General features: G+C 48.2%; 1 protein-coding gene across 1 annotated transcript; it reads right to left on the reverse strand.

Annotated features, from left to right (window-relative positions):
• Window positions 1-1,140: 1,140 nt before the first annotated feature.
• Window positions 1,141-5,903, reverse strand: LOC138774036 (fap1 adhesin-like). The gene is made up of 4 exons (XM_069954580.1): window positions 5,815-5,903; window positions 2,940-3,228; window positions 2,191-2,847; window positions 1,141-2,091 (listed from the first exon to the last, which is right to left on the reverse strand). Exons 1-4 carry the CDS (start codon window positions 5,901-5,903, stop codon window positions 1,141-1,143), a joined length of 1,986 nt encoding a protein of 661 aa, XP_069810681.1.
• Window positions 5,904-21,015: the final 15,112 nt, after the last annotated feature.

Consider the following 21,015-nt stretch of genomic DNA (forward strand, 5'->3'; position numbering starts at 1 on the left):
CCTATCTATCTCCTATCTATCTATCTCCTATCTATCTATCTCCTATCTATCTATCTATCTATCTATCTATCTATCTATCTATCTCCTATCTATCTCCTATCTGTCTGTCTGTATCTGTCTCCTATCTATCTCCTATCTATCTATCTCCTATCTATCTATCTCCTATCTATCTATCTATCTCCTATCTATCTATCTCCTATCTCCTATCTCCTATCTATCTATCTATCTATCTATCTTATATCTATCTATCTATCTGTCTGTCTGTCTATCTGTCTATCTATCTGTCTCTAGCTATACTAACAGACATAGGGATACAGATAGAGTATTATTACTGTTGTTTGTGCTTCTTTCTGCTGGAGCAATTTTACCTCATTTTAATTCAATGCGATGTTTTCTCCTGAGCTGCCCTTGAAGAGATGCACTTTCCTCTAAGTAAGTCCCTTTAATCAGGCTTCTACTGTAATTAGATGCTCTTATAGATGCAGAATAAGAATTGACATTTAAAAGAATTATGGTCAGATTGGTTATTAGGTGTCAGACTTTGTTCAATCTCTGATATCACAGCAACTCGCATTGTTCTTGGGTTTTTCTATAATCTGCATTAGCACAGGATGTACCTCCATTTATCAAAGGGGAAAAACAGGGCGTGTCAGTATAAAAGGTGACGTCCACTGCAACAACGGCCCTCATCCTCCATGTATCTATACAGAGGGATGGAAGTGCGCAGCTTCATACAGAGGTCTGAAATTCAATTTAAAATTTACTTTCAATTTTTTCACATTTCAAGAGATGTTGAAAATGTTTAAAAACTCACCACCAGGCTCTCCCCCACAATACTTACAGTGCTCACCACCAGGCTCTCCCCCACAATACTTACAGTGCTCACCACCAGGCTCTCTCCCCCACAATACTTACAGTGCTCACCACCAGGCTCTCGCCCACAATACTTACAGTGCTCACCACCAGGCTCTCTCCCCCACAATACTTACAGTGCTCACCACCAGGCTCTCCCCCACAATACTTACAGTGCTCACCACCAGGCTCTCGCCCACAATACTTACAGTGCTCACCACCAGGCTCTCCCCCACAATACTTACAGTGCTCACCACCAGGCTCTCTCCCCCACAATATTTACAGGGTTCACCACCAGGCTCTCTCCCCCACAATACTTACAGTGCTCACCACCAGGCTCTCGCCCACAATATTTACAGTGCTCACCACCAGGCTCTCCCCCACAATATTTACAATGCTCACCACCAGGCTCTCCCCCACAATATTTACAATGCTCACCACCAGGCTCTCCCCCACAATATTTACAGTGCTTACCACCAGGCTCTCCCCCACAATATTTACAGTGCTTACCACCAGGCTCTCACTGACAATATTTACAATGCTCACCACCAGGCTCTCCCCCACAATATTTACAATGCTCACCACCAGGCTCTCCCCCACAATACTTACAGTGCTCACCACCAGGCTCTCGCCCACAATATTTACAGTGCTCACCACCAGGCTCTCCCCCACAATACTTACAGTGCTCACCACAAGGCTCTCCCCCACAATACTTACAGTGCTCACCACCAGGCTCTCGCCCACAATACTTACAATTCTCACCACCAGGCTCTCACCCACAATACTTACAATGCTCACCACCAGGCTCTCGCCCACAATACTTACAGTGCTCACCACCAGGCTCTCCCCCACAATACTTACAGTGCTCACCACCAGGCTCTCCCCCACAATATTTACAGTGCTCACCACCAGGCTCTCCCCCACAATATTTACAGTGCTCACCACCAGGCTCTCCCCCACAATATTTACAGTGCTCACCACCAGGCTCTCCCCCACAATACTTACAGTGCTCACCACCAGGCTCTCCCCCACAATATTTACAGTGCTCACCACCAGGCTCTCCCCCACAATATTTACAGTGCTCACCACCAGGCTCTCGCCTACAATACTTACAGTGCTCACCACCAGGCTCTCCCCCACAATACTTACAGTGCTCACCACCAGGCTCTCCCCCACAATACTTACAGTGCTCACCACCAGGCTCTCCCCCACAATATTTACAGTGTTCACCACCAGGCTCTCGCCCACAATATTTACAGTGCTCACCACCAGGCTCTCACCCACAATACTTACAGTGCTCACCACCAGGCTCTCCCCCACAATATTTACAGTGCTCACCACCAGGCTCTCCCCCACAATATTTACAGTGCTCACCACCAGGCTCTCGCCTACAATACTTACAGTGCTCACCACCAGGCTCTCCCCCACAATACTTACAGTGCTCACCACCAGGCTCTCCCCCACAATATTTACAGTGCTCACCACCAGGCTCTCCCCCACAATATTTACAGTGCTCACCACCAGGCTCTCGCCTACAATACTTACAGTGCTCACCACCAGGCTCTCCCCCACAATACTTACAGTGCTCACCACAAGGCTCTCACCCACAATACTTACAGTGCTCACCACCAGGCTCTCACCAGCAATACTTACAGTGTTCACCACCAGGCTCTCGCCCACAATATTTACAGTGCTCACCACCAGGCTCTCACCCACAATACTTACAGTGCTCACCACCAGGCTCTCCCCCACAATACTTACAGTGCTCACCACCAGGCTCTCCCCCACAATACTTACAGTGCTCACCACCAGGCTCTCACCCACAATACTTACAATGCTCACCACCAGGCTCTCGCCCACAATACTTACAGTGCTCACCACCAGGCTCTCCCCCACAATATTTACAGGGTTCACCACCAGGCTCTCGCCCACAATATTTACAATGCTCACCACCAGGCTCTCGCCCACAATACTTACAGTGCTCACTACCAGGCTCTCACCCACAATATTTACAGTGCTCACCACCAGGCTCTCCCCCACAATACTTACAGTGCTCACCACCAGGCTCTCTCCCCCACAATACTTACAGTGCTCACCACCAGGCTCTCGCCCACAATATTTACTGGGATCACCACCAGGCTCTCGCCCACAATATTTACTGGGATCACCACCAGGCTCTCCCCCACAATATTTACAGTGCTCACCACCAGGCTCTCCCCCACAATATTTACAGTGCTCACCACCAGGCTCTCCCCCACAATATTTACAGTGTTCACCACCAGGCTCTCGCCCACAATATTTACTGGGATCACCACCAGGCTCTCTCCCCCACAATATTTACAGTGCTCACCACCAGGCTCTCCCCCACAATATTTACTGGGATCACCACCAGGCTCTCGCCCACAATATTTACAGTGCTCACCACCAGGCTCTCTCCCCCAGTATGAGGAGGGTCACCACCAGGCTCTCTCCCCCAGTATAAGGAGGGTCACCACCAGGCTCTCTCCCCCAGTATGAGGAGGGTCACCACCAGGCTCTCTCCCCCAGTATGAGGAGGGTCACCACCAGGCTCTCTCCCCCAGTATGAGGAGGGTCACCACCAGGCTCTCTCCCCCAGTATGAGGAGGGTCACCACCAGGCTCTCTCCCCCAGTATGAGGAGGGTCACCACCAGGCTCTCTCCCCCAGTATGAGGAGGGTCACCACCAGGCTGTCACCCATAATTATAAGGAGGATCACCACCAGGCTCTCTTCCCCAGTTATAAGGCGGGACGTCCAGCCGGGAACCCCTGAAGCAAACCAGAGCGTGGAGCAGGTACAGTATGCACCGGCTGGCGGGGTGTTACCGAGGCTGTCACTAAGGCTGGGTTCACACTACGTATATTTCAGTCAGTATTGTGGTCCTCATATTGCAACCAAAACCAGGAGTGGATTGAAAACATAGAAAGGCCCTGTTCACACAATGATGAAATTGAGTGGATGGCCGTCATATAATGGCAAATATTTGCTGTTATTTTAAAACAACGGCCGTTATATGGAAATAATGGCCGTTATTTACTGTTATATGGCGGCCATCCACTCAATTTCACCATTATGTGACCAGAGCCTTTGTGTGTTTTTAATCCACTCCTGGTTTTGGTTGCAATATGAGGACCTGACATGAGGACTAAATACTGCCTGAAATATACGTAGTGTGAACCCAGCCTTACACTGCGAGTATGTACAGTATTCTCATAGAAACTAACAGGCAGAGGATCCGCTGCGGGTCCGGTACCTGTGTTTGTACCCTAAAGGTAAGGGCACATTTTTGTATGAAATTGCCTTCCCCCCATAATCCACATTATTTGCAGTGAGGTCATTGTGATATATCTGTAACAGGTTCGTACAATGATTCCGTGATTGTTGTCACTGGTATAACAACGTCAATAGGGGATGTGTGTGCGTTCGCCGGCTGGAGAGGCTTCTGCACGGGTGAGTCCAACAGTTCTCCGTCATCCCTCGGATTGCTGCTCTATCTGCTGGTTAATGACCATGAGACAATCCTCCCTCACATTCTTCTCACCATCATGCCTGGATTAATAAGACCAGGTAGGTATGAGACACGATCTGTTATAGGTGACCTAGTTTTTACTTGTCCATAAGGGAAGTGTCAGACAGATCAGTGGCTTCACCTTAAAGGGCTGTCTCATAAAGACAACCCCTATGTAATAGGAAGCCGACATGACCATTAGCTGATTGCTACACATCGAGCTTCTAGTACACCTGAGGATCAGCTGTTACCACTGGGGATAACCGCCTCTGACCAGACTAATGCTGGGTTTACACGGAACGATAATTCGCCCAATCGAACGATTAACGATTTTGAAGCAACGATTTTATTTTTATAACGATCAGCATTTAGACAGAGAAAAATCGTTAGAAGATTCGTAAGAAAAATCGTTATTGCGATCGTTTAAGCCCATCTTTCACATAGGGTGAATCTTTGATCTGCGAATATTTAGCGAACGACGATTTGAGAACATGTTGAAAGATCAAAATGAACGATTTTTCACTCATTGCCTGATCGTTTGCTGGGTTTACACGGAACGATTATCGCTCAAATGCCATCGTTATAGCGAAAATTCGAACGATAATGGTTCCGTGTAAACCCAGCATAATGGTGCGTTTACACAGACAGATTTATCTGACAGATTTTATAAGCCAAAGCCAGGAATGGACTTGAATAAAGGACAGATCCCAGTCTTTCCTTTATAGTCTGTTCGTGACTTTGGCTTCAAAGATCTGTCAGATAAATCTCTCTGTCTAAACGCACCATAAGCATGCTGCACGGGGAATTAAAGGGGTGCTCTTGCAAAAAAAAATATTTTCAAATCAACTGGTGTCAGAAAGTTATGCAAATTACTTCTATGTAGAAATCACAATCCATCAAGTACTTATCAGCTGCTGTATGTCCTGCAGGAAGTGGTGTATCCTCTCCAGTCTTCCAGTACTTATCAGCCGCTGTATGTCCTGCAGGAAGTGGTGTATTCTCTCCAGTCTGACACAGTGCTCTCTGCTGCCTCCTCTGTCCAGAGCAGCAGCAAATCCCCATAGAAAACCTCTGCTGCTCTGGACAGTTCCTGACATGGACAGAGGTGGCAGCAGAGAGCACTGTGTCAGACTGGAGAGAATATGCCACTTTCTGCAGAACATACAGCAGCTGATAAGTATGGAAAGCACTGAGATTTTTAAATTGAGGTAAATAACAAATCTCTTACACCAGGCGATTTGAAAGACTTGTTCTTTTTACGAATTACCAATTTAATCCTGATCAAATCCCCAGCTCTATGTGCCTGCTGGCTCAGTCTTTTGGAGGGAGACAAGCATGAGGTGTCTCTGATCTGCTACACTGGCCAATCACTGTGTCCTCGCCTCTCAATGCTGCCTGTTTCTTTGTGTTTCTTGAAGGGAGATTAAATAGCACATCTTGGAGCCCAAGTCTGCTGCCTGGGAGAGACCCTGCTGGTGCAGTAGAAGTAACACCCGCTTTGGAGCAGCGCTCAGACTTGCCATGGCGAATGACTCGTGACACCAAACTCTCTTCTAAAACCTAACCTTTGTAGCAGAGTTTGGCTGTTCCTCACCCAATTTCAAACTTCCTACACAACTGTTCCTGTTAATGGCAGAGTTTCAACCTAGAGTACACAAAGTAGCATGAGAAAAAGGGAAGAAATCTAAGTCTTTCCTTTATGACCTGTTCTCTGTTTAAAGTCTGCTCCTGGCTTTGGCTTCAATGATCTGTCAGATAAAGCTGTGTGTGTATTAGGACCTTAGACTATTTTGTGCAGGTGCATTGTATACAAGATTAAAAAAATAAATAAAAAAACAACAACAACATTTGAGCATAAGTTGTAATGTAACAAAATTGGTAAAAAGCAAAGGGGGGGGGGGTATGATTCTGACTGTATGAGAAGGATTATGGTTACCATGGTATATTAGGTTACTCTTACACCTGACTATAATCTTATACTTTGTGCACGTTTACCTGGATAAGATGCAGCTACTATAAATGTAAGGGGCGGTCACTGCTATACTGCTGTCACTTACATTTCTCTGCTGTGCATTCATTTTGCATTGTGTTTAACTTTCTTATGTTGCATTCTTATGTTGTCTACTTACTGTACATTGCATTCTTATATTGTCTACTTACTGTACATTGCATTCTTATGTTGTCTACTTACTGTACATTGCATTCTTATGATTCCTTGTTATGTTGCTTTTGAGAAGAAGTTCTCATAATGGCCCAGGACAGATGAAGAAGATGAAAAGGGAAGAACTCCGATCAGAGAAGACGTCCCCTGTGAGTCACCTGATATAACTGCACTGTAATGTATATGGTGTACTGAGCCTGTGTAGGGCTGGGGCCACCTCTATATGACTGGATGAGGTGATAGTGGTCTGTGTACAGTGGATGTTATTAAGTAGCAGCAGTGGTGGTGTTAGTCAGAAGTAGTGGTGGTATTAGTCAGTATGCAGTGGCATTATGTGGTGGTATTAGTCAGTATGTGGTGGTGTTAGTCAGTATGTGGTGGTGTTAGTCAGTATGTGGTAATATTTGTTACTTGTTATCTGGTACTGTGTTTTATTGGTCTTAGTATACAGGATTTGGTCAGTAACAATATGGTGGTGATTGTAATGGTTGTGGTGGTAATATTTTCCCCTGTATACTGGTATTATTGGCAATGTTGGTCCGGGTATACATGATTTGGTTAGTAAAAGTATGGAGGTAATATGTATGGTGATAATATTTCCCATATACTGGTATTATTGGTAATGTCGGTCTTGAGATATAGCAATAGCGTCGCTTGCCTGAGGAAGGGGGGGCCCAAGTTGACCTCTTGCACCAGGGCCCAAGAGACATTAGCTACGCCCCTGTTCAGTGTGTTTGGTCCATCTCAGTGGTTACACGAATTAGGTGAGATTTATAAAACATGGTGTAAAGTGAGACTGGCTCATTCACCCCCGGCAACCAATCAGATCCCACCTCTCATTCCCCACAGACTCTTTGGAAAATGAAAGGTGGAATCCGATTGGTTGCCGGGGGCAGCTGGGCCAGTCTCACTTTACACCATGTCTGATAAATCTCCCCCATTCTGTGTATAATCCTCCTATCACTGTAGCCAATAAATGATTTAAGATTGTTTTGTTAGGAAACAACTATAACAAATAAGCAAAAATATTTTGTTACCTGAATCAGCAGAAAGTTCTGGCTACAACGTTATTCACGTAACCCGAGAGGCAAATCTACAGCTAGGACCGAATGGCTGCGGGCGTCAGATCTTTACATAAACATCATCTGCAAACGCCGTCCCTTCATCTGCTTCTCTGCACTTCATCACTGACAATCACTGTATACAGCGGAGATAAAGACAACAAGGGTCGGAGTCATTGATCACATCCAAGGACGTCTAATATCTGAGGAATGAGAACACCGATACAGCGTCCTAATGTCAGCAATACTATTCCTTGTTTTATTACATTATGGAACAGTTTGTTCTCTATTTGGTTGTCTGTGCATAAACCTCTCAGCCAAAGCATCTATTATGGCTTTATAATGAATATATACTTCCATCTGAGACATTACTGCTACCTGAGGTCATCAGTGAAGCCCCCCCTGCCACCCCTCCTCAGCCCCCCTGCCACTCCTCCTCAGCCCCCCTGACACCCCTCCTCAGCCCCCCTGCCACTCCTCCTCAGCCCCCCTGACACCCCTCCTCAGCCCCCCTGCCACTCCTCCTCAGCCCCCCTGCCACTCCTCCTCAGCCCCCCTGACACCCCTCCTCAGCCCCCCTGCCACTCCTCCTCAGCCCCCCTGCCACCCCTCCTCAGCCCCCCTGCCACTCCTCTTCAGCCCCCCTGCCACCCCTCCTCAGTCCCCCGCCATCCCTCCTCAGTCCCCCGCCACCCCTCCTCAGCCCCCCTGCCACCCCTCCTCAGCCGCCCCCCTCCTCAGCCCTGGCCGTATGTATAACATGGAGCACAGTGTGGCCGTATATATATAACATGGAGCACAGTGTGGCCGTATGTATATAACATGGAGCACAGTGTGGCCGTATGTATATAACATGGAGCACAGTGTGGCCGTATGTATATAACATGGAGCACAGTGTGGCCGTATGTATATAACATGGAGCACAGTGTGGCCGTATGTATATAACATGGAGCACAGTGTGGCAGTATATATATAACATGGAGCACAGTGTGGCCATATGTATAACATGGAGCACTGCCCGGCCGTATGTATAACATGGAGCACAGTGTGGCTGTATATATAACATGGAGCACAGTGTGGCCGTATGTATATAACATGGAGCACAGTGTGGCCGTATATATATAACATGGAGCACAGTGTGGCCGTATGTATATAACATGGAGCACAGTGTGGCCGTATGTATATAACATGGAGCACAGTGTGGCCGTATATATATATATAACATGGAGCGCAGTGTGGCCGTATGTATATAACATGGAGCACAGTGTGGCCGTATGTATAACATGGAGCACAGTGTGGCCGTATGTATATAACATGGAGCACAGTGTGGCCGTATGTATATAACATGGAGCACAGTGTGGCCGTATGTATATAACATGGAGCACAGTGTGGCCGTATGTATAACATGGAGCACAGTGTGGCTGTATATATATAACATGGAGCACAGTGTGGCCGTATGTATATAACATGGAGCACAGTGTGGCCGTATATATAACATGGAGCACAGTGTGGCCGTATATATAACATGGAGCAGAGTGTGGCTGTATGTATAACATGGAGCACAGTGTGGCCGTATGTATATAACATGGAGCACAGTGTGGCCGTATATATAACATGGAGCACAGTGTGGCCGTATGTATAACATGGAGCACAGTGTGGCCGTATATATAACATGGAGCACAGTGTGGCCGTATATATAACATGGAGCACAGTGTGGCCGTATATATAACATGGAGCACAGTGTGGCCGTATATATAACATGGAGCACAGTGTGGCCGTATATATAACATGGAGCACAGTGTGGCCGTATGTATAACATGGAGCACCAGGGGCGTAGCTAATGTCTCCTGGGCCCTGGTGCGAGAGGCCAACTTGGGCCCCCCCCCCTCCTTTCACGACCAAGTGATGCTATTGTTGTGTGTGTGTGTGTGTATATATATATATATATATATATATATATCTATATATATATATATACACACACAGTGGTGCCTTGGATTATGAGCATAATTCGTTCCAGGACCGTGCTTGTAATCCAAATCCACTCTTAAACCAAAGCAAATTTTCCTATAAGAAATCATGTAAATGCAGACAATTGGTTCCGCACCCCAAATATATTTATTATTCTGTACTGTCCAGTAATGGAGAGGATGGGAAACACAAGGGCTGACAGACTGCAGGGAGCAGGAAGGAATGAGCAGTACAGATGTGGGCACATACATGCAGCGCTCTCTGTCCGGGGAGAGAGGGGTTACAGCTATGGAGAGATTACCCCCCCACACAGTCCTGTCCCCTGATGTAAGCCCCAGCCTGAAGGGGATCTGCTATGATTTGGAAGGTGTTTAGAGTACAGTGCTGTAGACCCCGCTATGCAGGCCATGCCCCTTCTCCACTCGCGCTCCCACCCGATACAGGAAGTTCTTAAACCAAAGCAATGTTCTTAAACCAAGTCACAATTTTGAAAAACTGTGAGCTCTTAAACCAAAACGCTCTTAAACGAAGTTACTCTTAAACCAAGGTACCACTGTATGTATGTATATATATATATATATATATATATATATACACACACACACACACACACCAAGACAGATATTACCTATTACCGCCATACTGTTACCGACCAAATCCTGTATACTGAGACCAATATTACCAGTAATACCAGTATATAGGGAGGAAACATTACCGCCACACCACAACCACTACCATCACCACCATATTGTTACTGACCAAATCCAGTATACTAAATCACCTCATCCAGTCATATAGAGGTGGCCCCAGCTCTACACAGGCTCTATACACCATATACATTACAGTGCAGTTATATCAGGTGACTCACAGGAGACGTCTTTTCTGATCGGAGTTCTTTCCTTTTCATCTTCTTCTCCATCCGTCCTGGGCCGTTATGAGAACTTCTCCGAGCCACGAATCTGCCAGACAGATATATTAGTCTCCACACTCTGACACCATCTCCATCTCTCTACACACTGCACATCTGTACTGTCCCCTTTACACCCTCATTTAGTGGGTAGCCCTGACTCTATGTGACCTCCTAATAATATATGCCCCCCTCTGTGTATTCCCTCTCCCCCTATGTTACCCCCCCAAATAGATGGCCCCCTCTACCCCCTCCCTTATAGATGGCCCCCTATACCCCCTCCCTTATAGATGGCCCCCTCTCTCCTCACCCTCCCTTATGGATGGTCCCCTCTCCCCCCACCCTCCCTTATAGATGGCCCCCTCTCCCCCCACCCTCCCTTATGGATGGTCCCCTCTCCCCCCACCCTCCCTTATGGATGGTCCCCTCTCCCCCCACCCTCCCTTATAGATGGCCCCCTCTCCCCCCACCCTCCCTTATAGATGGCCCCCTCTCCCCCCCCCCCTCCCTTATAGATGGTCCCCTCTCCCCTCACCCTCCCTTATAGATGGCCCCCTCTCCCCCCACCCTCCCTTATAGATGGTCCCCTTCCCCCCCCTCCCTTATAGATGGTCCCCTTCCCCCCCCTCCCTTATAGATGGTCCCCTTCCCCCCCCCCCTCCCTTATAGATGGTCCCCTTCCCCCCCCTCCCTTATAGATGGTCCCCTTCCCCCCCTCCCTTATAGATGGTCCCCTTCCCCCCCTCCCTTATAGATGGTCCCCTTCCCCCCCTTTATAGATGGTCCCCTTCCTCCCTCCCTTATAGATGGTCCCCTTCCCCCCCCCCACCCTCATAGATGGCCCCCCTCTTTCCCCCCACCCTCATAGATGGCCCCTCTTTCCCCCCACCCTCATAGATTGCTCCTCTTTCCCCCCACCCTCATAGATGGCCCCCTCCTTCCCCCCACCCTCATAGATGGCCCCCCTCTTTCCCCCCACCCTCATAAATGGCCCCCTCTTCCCCCCACCCTCATAGATGGCCCCCTCCTTTCCCCCCACCCTCATAGATGGCCCCCTCCTTTCCCCCCACCCTCATAGATGGCCCCCTCCTTTCCCCCCACCCTCATAGATGGCCCCCTCCTTTCCCCCCACCCTCATAGATGCCCCCCTCCTTTCCCCCCACCCTCATAGATGGCCCCCTCTTTCCCCCCACCCTCATAGATGGCCCCCTCCTTTCCCCCCACCCTCATAGATGGCCCCCTCCTTTCCCCCCACCCTCATAGATGCCCCCCTCCTTTCCCCCCACCCTCATAGATGCCCCCCTCCTTCCCCCCCCACCCTCATAGATGCCCCCCTCTTTCCCCCCCACCCTCATAGATGCCCCCCTCTTTCCCCCCACCCTCATAGATGGCCCCCTCCTTTCCCCCCACCCTCATAGATGGCCCCCTCTTTCCCCCCACCCTCATAGATGCCCCCCTCCTTTCCCCCCACCCGTACAGGCTGATAAAAAAAACAAAACTTAACTCACCTGACATCGCGCTCCCACGTTGATCCTCACTCCTCCTGGTCTGTCCCCGGCTGCTGCGCGGCTGCCGGGAGTGTCGCGTCTTATCCCCGGCAGCGCGCGCATCCCAGAACTCCCTGCGCGCCGGAAACCGGAAGTCAGGGCCCAAGGCGCGCAGGGAGTTCTGGGATGCGCGCGCTGCCGGGGGTAAGACGCGACACCCCCGGCAGCCGCGCAGCAGCCGGGGAAAGACGGAGCCGGACTCTTGTGACCGCAAGCACAACAATGCTTGCGGTCACAAGAGTGATTGATCGGGGGGCCCCGCGGGCCCCCCTTGTGGCGGGCCCGGTCGCGGCGGCGACCCCCGCGACCACGGTGGCTACGCCACTGTGGAGCACAGTGTGGCCGTATGTATATAACATGGAGCACAGTGTGGCCGTATGTATATAACATGGAGCACAGTGTGGCCGTATATATATATAACATGGAGCACAGTGTGGCCGTATGTATATAACATGGAGTACAGTGTATCTATATGTATAACATGGAGCACAGTGTGGCCGTATGTATAACATGGAGCACAGTGTATCTATATGTATAACATGGAGCACAGTGTATCTATATGTATAACATGGAGCACAGTGTGGCCGTATGTATATAACATGGAGCACAGTGTGGCCGTATATATAACATGGAGCACAGTGTGGCCGTATATATATAACATGGAGCACAGTGTATCTATATGTATAACATGGAGCACAGTGTGGCCGTATGTATATAACATGGAGCACAGTGTGGCCGTATGTATAACATGGAGCACAGCGTGGCCATATGTATATAACATGGAGCACAGTGTGGCCGTATGTATAACATGGAGCACAGTGTGGCTGTATGTATAACATGGAGCACAGTGTGGCCGTATGTATAACATGGAGCACAGTGTGGCCGTATATATAACATGGAGCACAGTGTGGCCGTATGTATGTAACATGGAGCACAGTGTGGCCGTATATATATAACATGGAGTACAGTGTGGCCGTATGTATAACATGGAGCACAGCCTGGCCGTATGTATATAACATGGAGCACAGTGTGGCCGTATATATATAACATGGAGTACAGTGTATCTATATGTATAACATGGAGCACAGTGTGGCCGTATGTATATCCTTGATTTAAACGTAGAAAAAATAAAGTGACTATATTGTAAACCTGTATGGGATCACAACTCGTTGATTTCTTTTAAAATAAAATTTGTTCCAATAAAAACAAGAAAGTGAGAGGAAAGAGACTCTCCAATAGACAGTAAGCTGAAGCTGCTTTACTGAAGAACCATGTTGCACTTTTTGGGACTGCTGAAAAGATAGATAAGAAGGAGAAGGCTGCCAAGTGTAATACAAAAGAGAACTGTGGAAACGCAGCGGCCGAGCTCTGAGTTACCTAAGTGTTCCGCTTTCTATTCTATTGTAAACTGAATTGATCAAGATGAAGAAAAATTCTATTCTTTTATAGTAAATATGATTTTTTTACCCAAGGTTACAAAGCTCTGCAAACAGTAATACAATTCCATCTCCAATTCTCCTTCCTGCGATTTAGGTAAAAATGAAATTAGCCTCTTGTCCTTTTGTGTCTGATATTACAATGGCCGCAGACGAGATTTCATTTCTTTAATGTTTAATCATTACTTGCTTTATTAAGTCAGAATCCGGAGTTCCCAGTGCGTTATGGTTAGAGGTGGTATATAAAAGAAAGTCATCACATGAAACGAAGCCCAGCAAATTTACCACAGCAAACACTGCGTATACAGCTTACAGGTCTACAGTAGAGATGAGCAAATCGGGTTTGAGTTGATCCGAACCTGATCGTTCGGCATATGATTAGCTGCGGCTGCTGAAGTTGGATAAAGCTCTAAGGTTGTCTGGAGAACATGGATACAGCCAATGACTATATCCATAATTTCCACATAGCCTTAGGGCTTTATCCAAGTTCAGCAGCCACCGCTAATCAAATGCCGAAAGTTCGGGTTCGGATGGACTCCAGCTGCTCCAGGTTCGATTATCTCTAGTTTACAGGATATCACCAATGCCTATATGCTTAAAGGGAACCTGTCACCCCCCGTGCCGGGGTGACAGGATCCCTACCCCCCGTTAGAGCCCCCTATACTCACCTAATCCCGCCGGGTCCCGCTTCTGGATCCGGTCGGGTGATGAAGATCTCAGCCGCTGCAGCCCGGTGCGCGCGCTGAGAGATGAGTCCAATGCTCATAGAGAATGACGGAGCGCTGGACTCTCCCGTCATTCTCTATGGGTGTTGGACTCATCTCTCAGCGCGCGCGCCGGGCTGCAGTGGCTGAGATCTTCATCACCCGACCGGATCCAGAAGCGGGACCCAGCGGGATTAGGTGAGTATAGGGGGCTCTAACGGGGGGTAGGGAGCCTGTCACCCCGGCACGGGGGGTTACAGGTTCCCTTTAAAGGGGTATTCCCGTCTCCTCGGGCTACATTGCCTCCATCCTCTCATATGCTGGAGAGAGAGAGAGAAAGAGAGAGAGAGAACATTTATCAAAATGCCCCACAGGTGTACGCCACAGAAAGGGCCCGATTCGCTTATTTTCTGTGGCGTACGCCAGCCTTATCCCCAGCTCCCCTAATGGGCGGACTGGAGGGCGTGGCTTCCTCCCACATTGCGTAAATCATGGCAAAAATCTACACCTATTCCTGTTCAGGTGTAGATCGGTTGTACACTCGTTGCGCCAGGCCTGGACGGAAGCCTTTTAGTAAATCTGTCTATCTTATCTAAGACTGGCGTACAGGTACATCAGTCTTAATAAATGTCTCCTATAGTGTATACATACTGTACAATATACAGATGTATACTGTAGCCGCCACTCTCGATTCCCTGTCTCCTCTGATAATGCGGACGCTAGAGCCCACACGCTGGGGCCAGGCGCCCCCTTCCCTTCAGCCTCGCAGGACGTCTCACCCCTGCATGCTCCTGCAGAGCCCCCTTAACAACACGATTACGTGCAGGTAGTTAATTTGGCCTTAAAAGAGAGCTCTGGCCAGGACCCATTTTTTAAAAAGCCCAGGGTGGGGGTGGGTGAAAAAACAATAACTTCCATTTAGCTCCCTGACTCCAGCGCTGCTACTTGCATACCGCCACTTTGGTCCCCGGTCTCTTCCAGGACACTGATACAGCCGCTGAATGGCTGAGCAGGCCTGCCACATTACGTCTCATCCCAGGAAGCAACCGAGGACTGAAGCAGCTGTATGCGGGTGGCAGCACTATAGCTCGGGTGGTAAGTTTTTTCACCCACCCCCTCCCCAAGGGTTTTGAAGAAATGGGCTCCGGATAGAATTGTCCTTTGAAGGGGCTATCCAGCGCTAAGCCCCATTTACTTCAATGGAACAGAGTTTCAAACCCCAATCAATCTGAAGACAAGAGTGGTGCAAAATTGGCCATGTTTTTGTAGCACTGGATAATCCCTTTAAGTAAATATACAGTAAGTTTACAATTGATTGGATCAGGTCCAACATCTCCTTTTCTTGCCTCCATAGGACTATGTGTACTGAAGCCGTGTCAAGTCATATCTGATGGTAATAGAGGCACCTCCACAATATTAGCTTTAATGCTGTAAATGGTTGATCGGTATAATTACTCGATCAATCTTAGCATCTTACTGCTTTGCATAAAGCTAAATGTTTCAGTTTGAAGGGAAGATTCGCATATTTCTGTAATCTAATCATAGATGTTTTATTACTTTATCGGTATAAATGGCCGAGAACAAATTAAGCTATCATCATATTTTATCCAGCTAAGTCTTGGCCATCATCTTGAGATGCTTTTTATTTCCAGGAGGCGCTGAAACCTTCTCATGAGTTTACATTTTTTCTCCTTGAAGATCAGTAAATAAATCTACAATGTTTTAGATGCTGAACAATTTATGGGCAGATTTATGGTTGTTTGTGTAGTCAAGTGAAACCAGAGAAATGTGAACTATCTGAAGAGCCATTGAGCTTCTGGATGTCATCAGACCGTGTATCAACTATGTCGAGAAAAGGACAAGATGACGCAGAAGTGTAAAATAATGTGTAAAAGACACAAACATTGAATGGGGGAAACTTCTGGATATATCTCTCTCACTTTAAATGTGAAACGTTATAACTGAGCAGCCAAACGTTTGCCGAGTTTTTATGGGAATCTGTCACTAGGTTTATGCTGTCCTATCTGGGGGCAGCATAAATTAGTGACATAAACCTTGATGCCAACGATGTGTTACTTAGTACTTTCATGTAGTAGATCTCATAAAATCACTGTTTATCTCCTGTATCTGATGCAGAGAGCACAGCTGCAAAGAGTTATAAAGATTTGCAATTTACTTCTATTTAAAAAATCTCCAGTCTTTCATCTGTGATAAAAAAGGCCCCTAAAAAAGTGGTAGGGTGTGTGACAGGGCCGGGCTAGGGGGAATTTAAATGGGGCAGATTAAATGGTCCAATAAATTTCCAGGGAAGGAAAAAAAAAATTACTGTGGGTTTTGTATCCAAGTTAATCAGAACAAACCGCACAAGTGATTTCTGGAGAAGCAGTGAGAACCATTATGCTGGGAATGTTACCCCAACTGCATAAAGTAGTGAGGGGGTGTCATGTTCCGGCCCTGTTCAGTCTAGTAACTGAAAAAGACGTAAGTAATTGATTTATCTGCAGCTCACAGGATGCAGTCACTGCCTTCTTCTGCTCCATCTTCCGTGACCTGTCTCCACTAGTAGCATTTCGGCATAGTTTATTTTTTTTAAAAATTAAAACCCTGGGTTGAGCTTCCATAAATTGAATTTGAGTCCCTTTAGATCAACTCTCCAAAAATTTTAATTGACTGCTCTTGGTTGAGACCTGGTAAAAATGGAATTTGACTGCCTTTAAGTCAGCTCTGCAAACATTGAAATGGATACTCCTGAGTGAGTCTTGTGTCGTTTCACCTTTTATTTTATTTTTTATATATTAATGATTCCTCTTCATTGTAGGGCGAAGAGGGATTGGGGAGGACAGGGTTACGGTTGGACAGGTACTCAGTCAACACTTGTCCCTTCTCCCAATAGGCCATGCAGTGGTGGAAGTTTCCCATAAGGGTGCCATGAAAGAATCCCACACCTTGAGAGTGTTCTACTGATGGCTGTGGACCTGCTTGATGTCCCCAAACTCTACCCAGAACTTTCCTATCTGCCGGAAGCAATGTTAGGTGGGAAGGTTCCCATCATGTTCTAAAGCTCTGCCTTTTGTCGTATTACATCAACCATAATAAGAGAGGATATGTTAGAGATCCAGTATGTTTTGATCTCCATGATGTGGGAAACCCATTTGTCACATGAAAAGCATATCAACATAAGCTCCGCCATGAGTGCCAGACTCTGAATCGGGATAATTTATCTTCCCCCACCAGAAGGATGACTTTCTATCGCCTCTTCGCTCTATCCGGGCTGAAACAATTGAACGGATCTAACTTGAGTGCTACCCTCTGCTGTAATACCACCTCCTACTCCCGCAATTGCCACTGAAAAGCCATAACAAGTGTGCTGTGTGTCAGGCACTCATGGGTAGTGAACTGCGGAAGTTGATTAGGAGGCACACAGGGGTTTTGGAGCTGATACTCCATTAACGCTCTCTGTTGCTCACAAACCCTGTCCAATACGAACTTTCTTCAGGCTAGCAGCGGCTACAGTTGACTTAGAAAAGTGTGCGCACTTTTAACAGTAGCTCCGACAGCCTGGAGGAAGTTTTATTAAGATGCGGTTTAAAGGGAACCTGTCACCCCCCGTACCGGGGTGACAGGTTCCCGACCCCCCGTTAGAGACCCCTATACTTACCTCATCCCGCCGGGTCCCGCTTCTGGATTCGGTCGGGTCCCGGAGATCTCAGCCGCTGCAGCCCGGCGCGCGCGCTGACAGATGAGTCCAACGCTCATAGAGAATGACGGAGCGCTGGACTCTCCTGTCATTCTCTATGGGTGTTGGACTCATCTCTCAGCGCGCGCGCCGGGCTGCAGCGGCTGAGATCTCCGGGACCCGACCGAATCCAGAAGCGGGACCCGGCGGGATAAGGTAAGTATAGGGGTCTCTAACGGGGGGTCGGGAACCTGTCACCCCGGTACGGGGGGTGACAGGTTCCCTTTAACAAGTTACAAAACGTGGGTCGGGCATGGTACGTGTTCTCAAAGCACCAGAGCCTCTAACAGGTCTAATAATAATAATGCTTTTCTTTGTATAAGCGCACACAGATTCCGCAGCACTTTACATAGTTTTTGCCAGTTACTGCTCTCTGTCCCCAATAGGGCTCACAATCTAAATTCACCTATCTGTATGTTTGGGTTTGTGAGGAAACCATTGCAAATACGGAGATAACCTACAAACTCTGCGCATGTTGCCCTTGATACAACCCACAGAGCCATCATGCTGTATAGAATGCAGCACCTCAAAGGCGCTATACTTGAGTTCATTGTTTTCCATCTTGCTAATTGTTTCTGTTTGTCTTTTTCAGGGCATTGCTGCTTGGACTGAATTTGAAATTTTGCATCTTGCCAGCTCAGGGATTTCAGAAGACCACAACCCCTCAAGGAGGAGGAGGGGTTCTCTGAGCTGTTTATCAGGGTTGCAGAAAACCTGACAGAACCAAGGCCTAAAATCTTGGGTGGGGGTAGCAGGTAGCCACCCGTTCCCCGCCTCCACAACATTGACCCAGTGTGCCACTTGTCCACGTTTTGGTGGTCAACTGGACCTTTGCGCTAATCTCTTAACTCAGGGCCCACCTGATGTTACAGTACATGGCACAATGGAAAAAGTAGTGACAGCTAGGGACAGAATAGCGAGGTGCTGCGGCCACCATCAGGTCGCGAAAGGATTCAGTCACTGTTTGTCTTTCTCAGGTCATTTTTGGTTGGGAGGAAGGAGGGTCAGAGTGAGATTCCTGCAGTCCAGACTCTTGGCTAGCGATAAGACTATACTGTGAGGTGGGCAAGTGACTGGAAGTGTTATTGGCTATCCATTTTACCACCTGTTCCCGCTGCTTGGGCCTCAACACCGGTGAGCCCTGACCAGCACACATTGTTCCTCAATGTGCTTGCCTGCAGCTTGTTCCCGTTCCAGCATTTCCGCAGCCTCAACCTTGTCCCCATCCTTTCCTTACACATTCCAGCTGCTTGAGTTCATTGGTTTTCATCTTGCTAATTGTTTCTGTTTATGTCTATTTCAGGTCATTCGTGCTTGGACTCCCTTCAAAATTTTGCATCCTGCCAGCCAAGGGATTTCGTAAGACCACATATCAGTGGGGGTCACTCAGGTTACTATTTTTAAAGCCCCTAATCAACTTGGAATGGAACATTGCACAACGAGCCCTTGATGGAGGAGCTTTGCGTGGGGGCCTGCTACAAAGAAGAGTTGTGGCCTTGCTGGCTCTAGCCTGCCTTTTCCGTATAGATTGTCCTCTGCGGTTTGCCACCCCACTGCCTCTTCCCCACAGCTTTAACTGCTAGAAATGACACCAGGCAAGGTCGGATCACTCACTTTGTCGGAAGTCAACTTTAAAGAGGACGTGTCTGACCACATCACACACACTATGAGGGTGGGTTCTGTTTGATTTGCTCCTTGCCTATGCCATCTGCAGTTGTCGTAGGCAACGTGACTTAAAGGGATGCATGAAAATATTTTTTTTTGCTCTAAATTTGGCCTTTAGTCCATGGTAAGGTAGAAGAAATAAGGTTTCCATTTATTTCTTCCACTTTAGATAGAGGTTATATTGTTTTTTGGAGTGTATTGTAGACAGGCTGTGATGGTGGTGTAATACTGTGACTTGGTCTTGTTAGTTGCACCCTGGCATGCTTCCCCTGCTGTCCCAGCTGCGTCCAGAGGCGCTGGCATCATTTCCTGAGGTGTCATTATGGACATTGTGACCTCCAAGTGGTTGAATTTTTTCCCCATAGGTTTTAATGGGGTTCGATATTTGATTGAATAGCCAAACATGGTGGTCTGCTCGTTTATCTCTAATGTTCTCTTTCTTCACACTTTCTAGTATGTGCAGATAGCCCCTTTAACCCCTTAACGACCGTGGGCTTATATTTACGCCCTGCGGTCATTAAGGACGTTCAGAGCGGGGCCGCGCTCTGAACCGCAGCGGTCCCGGGTGATGCTTGTAGCCCGGGACCGCAGGTATTAGCGGGCACGGTCCGATCGCCGTGCCCGCTAATACAGTAATCGGATGCAGCTGTCAAAATTGACAGCTGCATCTGATTACCGTTTGCAGCGTCATCCCTGGTGTCTAGTGGGGAGATTGCTCCTCCGGGATGTTGTCCCGGAGGAGCGATCTCAGTTGCTGAAGCCGTCCCCGGCTCGGCACTCGTTTACTTCCGGCTGCAGCAGCTGGAAGTAAACGAGTGCCTATCTCATGGATCTGTGCAGCATATCTATGCTGCAGAGATCTCTATGAGAGGTCAGTGCACTCATACTAGAAGAACCCCAGGGGGGGGGGGGGGGGAAATAACGCTAACCCTAACCCCAGGGGGGGGGGGGGGGGAATAACCCTAAACCCAGGGGGGGGGGGGGGGGAGTAACCCTAACCCCAGGGGGGGGGGGGATATAACCCTAAACCCAGGGGGGGGGGGGGGGGGAATAACCCTAACCCCAGGGGGGGGGGGGGGATATAACCCTAAACCCAGGGGGGGGGGGGGGGAAATAAGCCTAACCCCAGGGGGGGGGGGGGGAAATAACCCTAACCCCAGGGGGGGGGGGGGGGGGAAATAACCCTAACCCCAGGGGGGGGGGGGAAATAACCCTAACCCCAGGGGGGGGGGGGAAATAACCCTAACCCCGGGGGGGGGGGGGGAAATAACCCTAACCCCAGGGGGGGGGGAAATAACCCTAACCCCAGGGGGGAAACATAGAAACATAGAAGATTGTCGGCAGAAAAAGACCACTGGGTCCATCTAGTCCGCCCTTTTAGTATTTTCTTCCTTATTATCTTAGGATAGATGTATGTCTATCCCAGGCGTGTTTAAATTCTGTTATT

The sequence above is a fragment of the Dendropsophus ebraccatus genome, chromosome 15 (genome assembly GCF_027789765.1).
Source record: "Dendropsophus ebraccatus isolate aDenEbr1 chromosome 15, aDenEbr1.pat, whole genome shotgun sequence".
NCBI lineage: Eukaryota > Metazoa > Chordata > Amphibia > Anura > Hylidae > Dendropsophus > Dendropsophus ebraccatus.

Bases quoted from the DNA above. Each gene is read 5' to 3' on its own strand.
- LOC138774036 (XM_069954580.1), bottom strand. From the start codon at position 5,903: ATGGCAAGTCTGAGCGCTGCTCCAAAGCGGGTGTTACTTCTACTGCAC. The intron at 3,229-5,814 runs GTGCTATTTAAT...TGGTGATCCCAG, and splicing joins GCAGACTTGGGCTCCAAGAT to TAAATATTGTGGGGGAGAGC. The intron at 2,092-2,190 runs GTGAGCACTGTA...ATTGTGGGCGAG, and splicing joins TTGTGGGGGAGAGCCTGGTG to AGCCTGGTGGTGAACACTGT.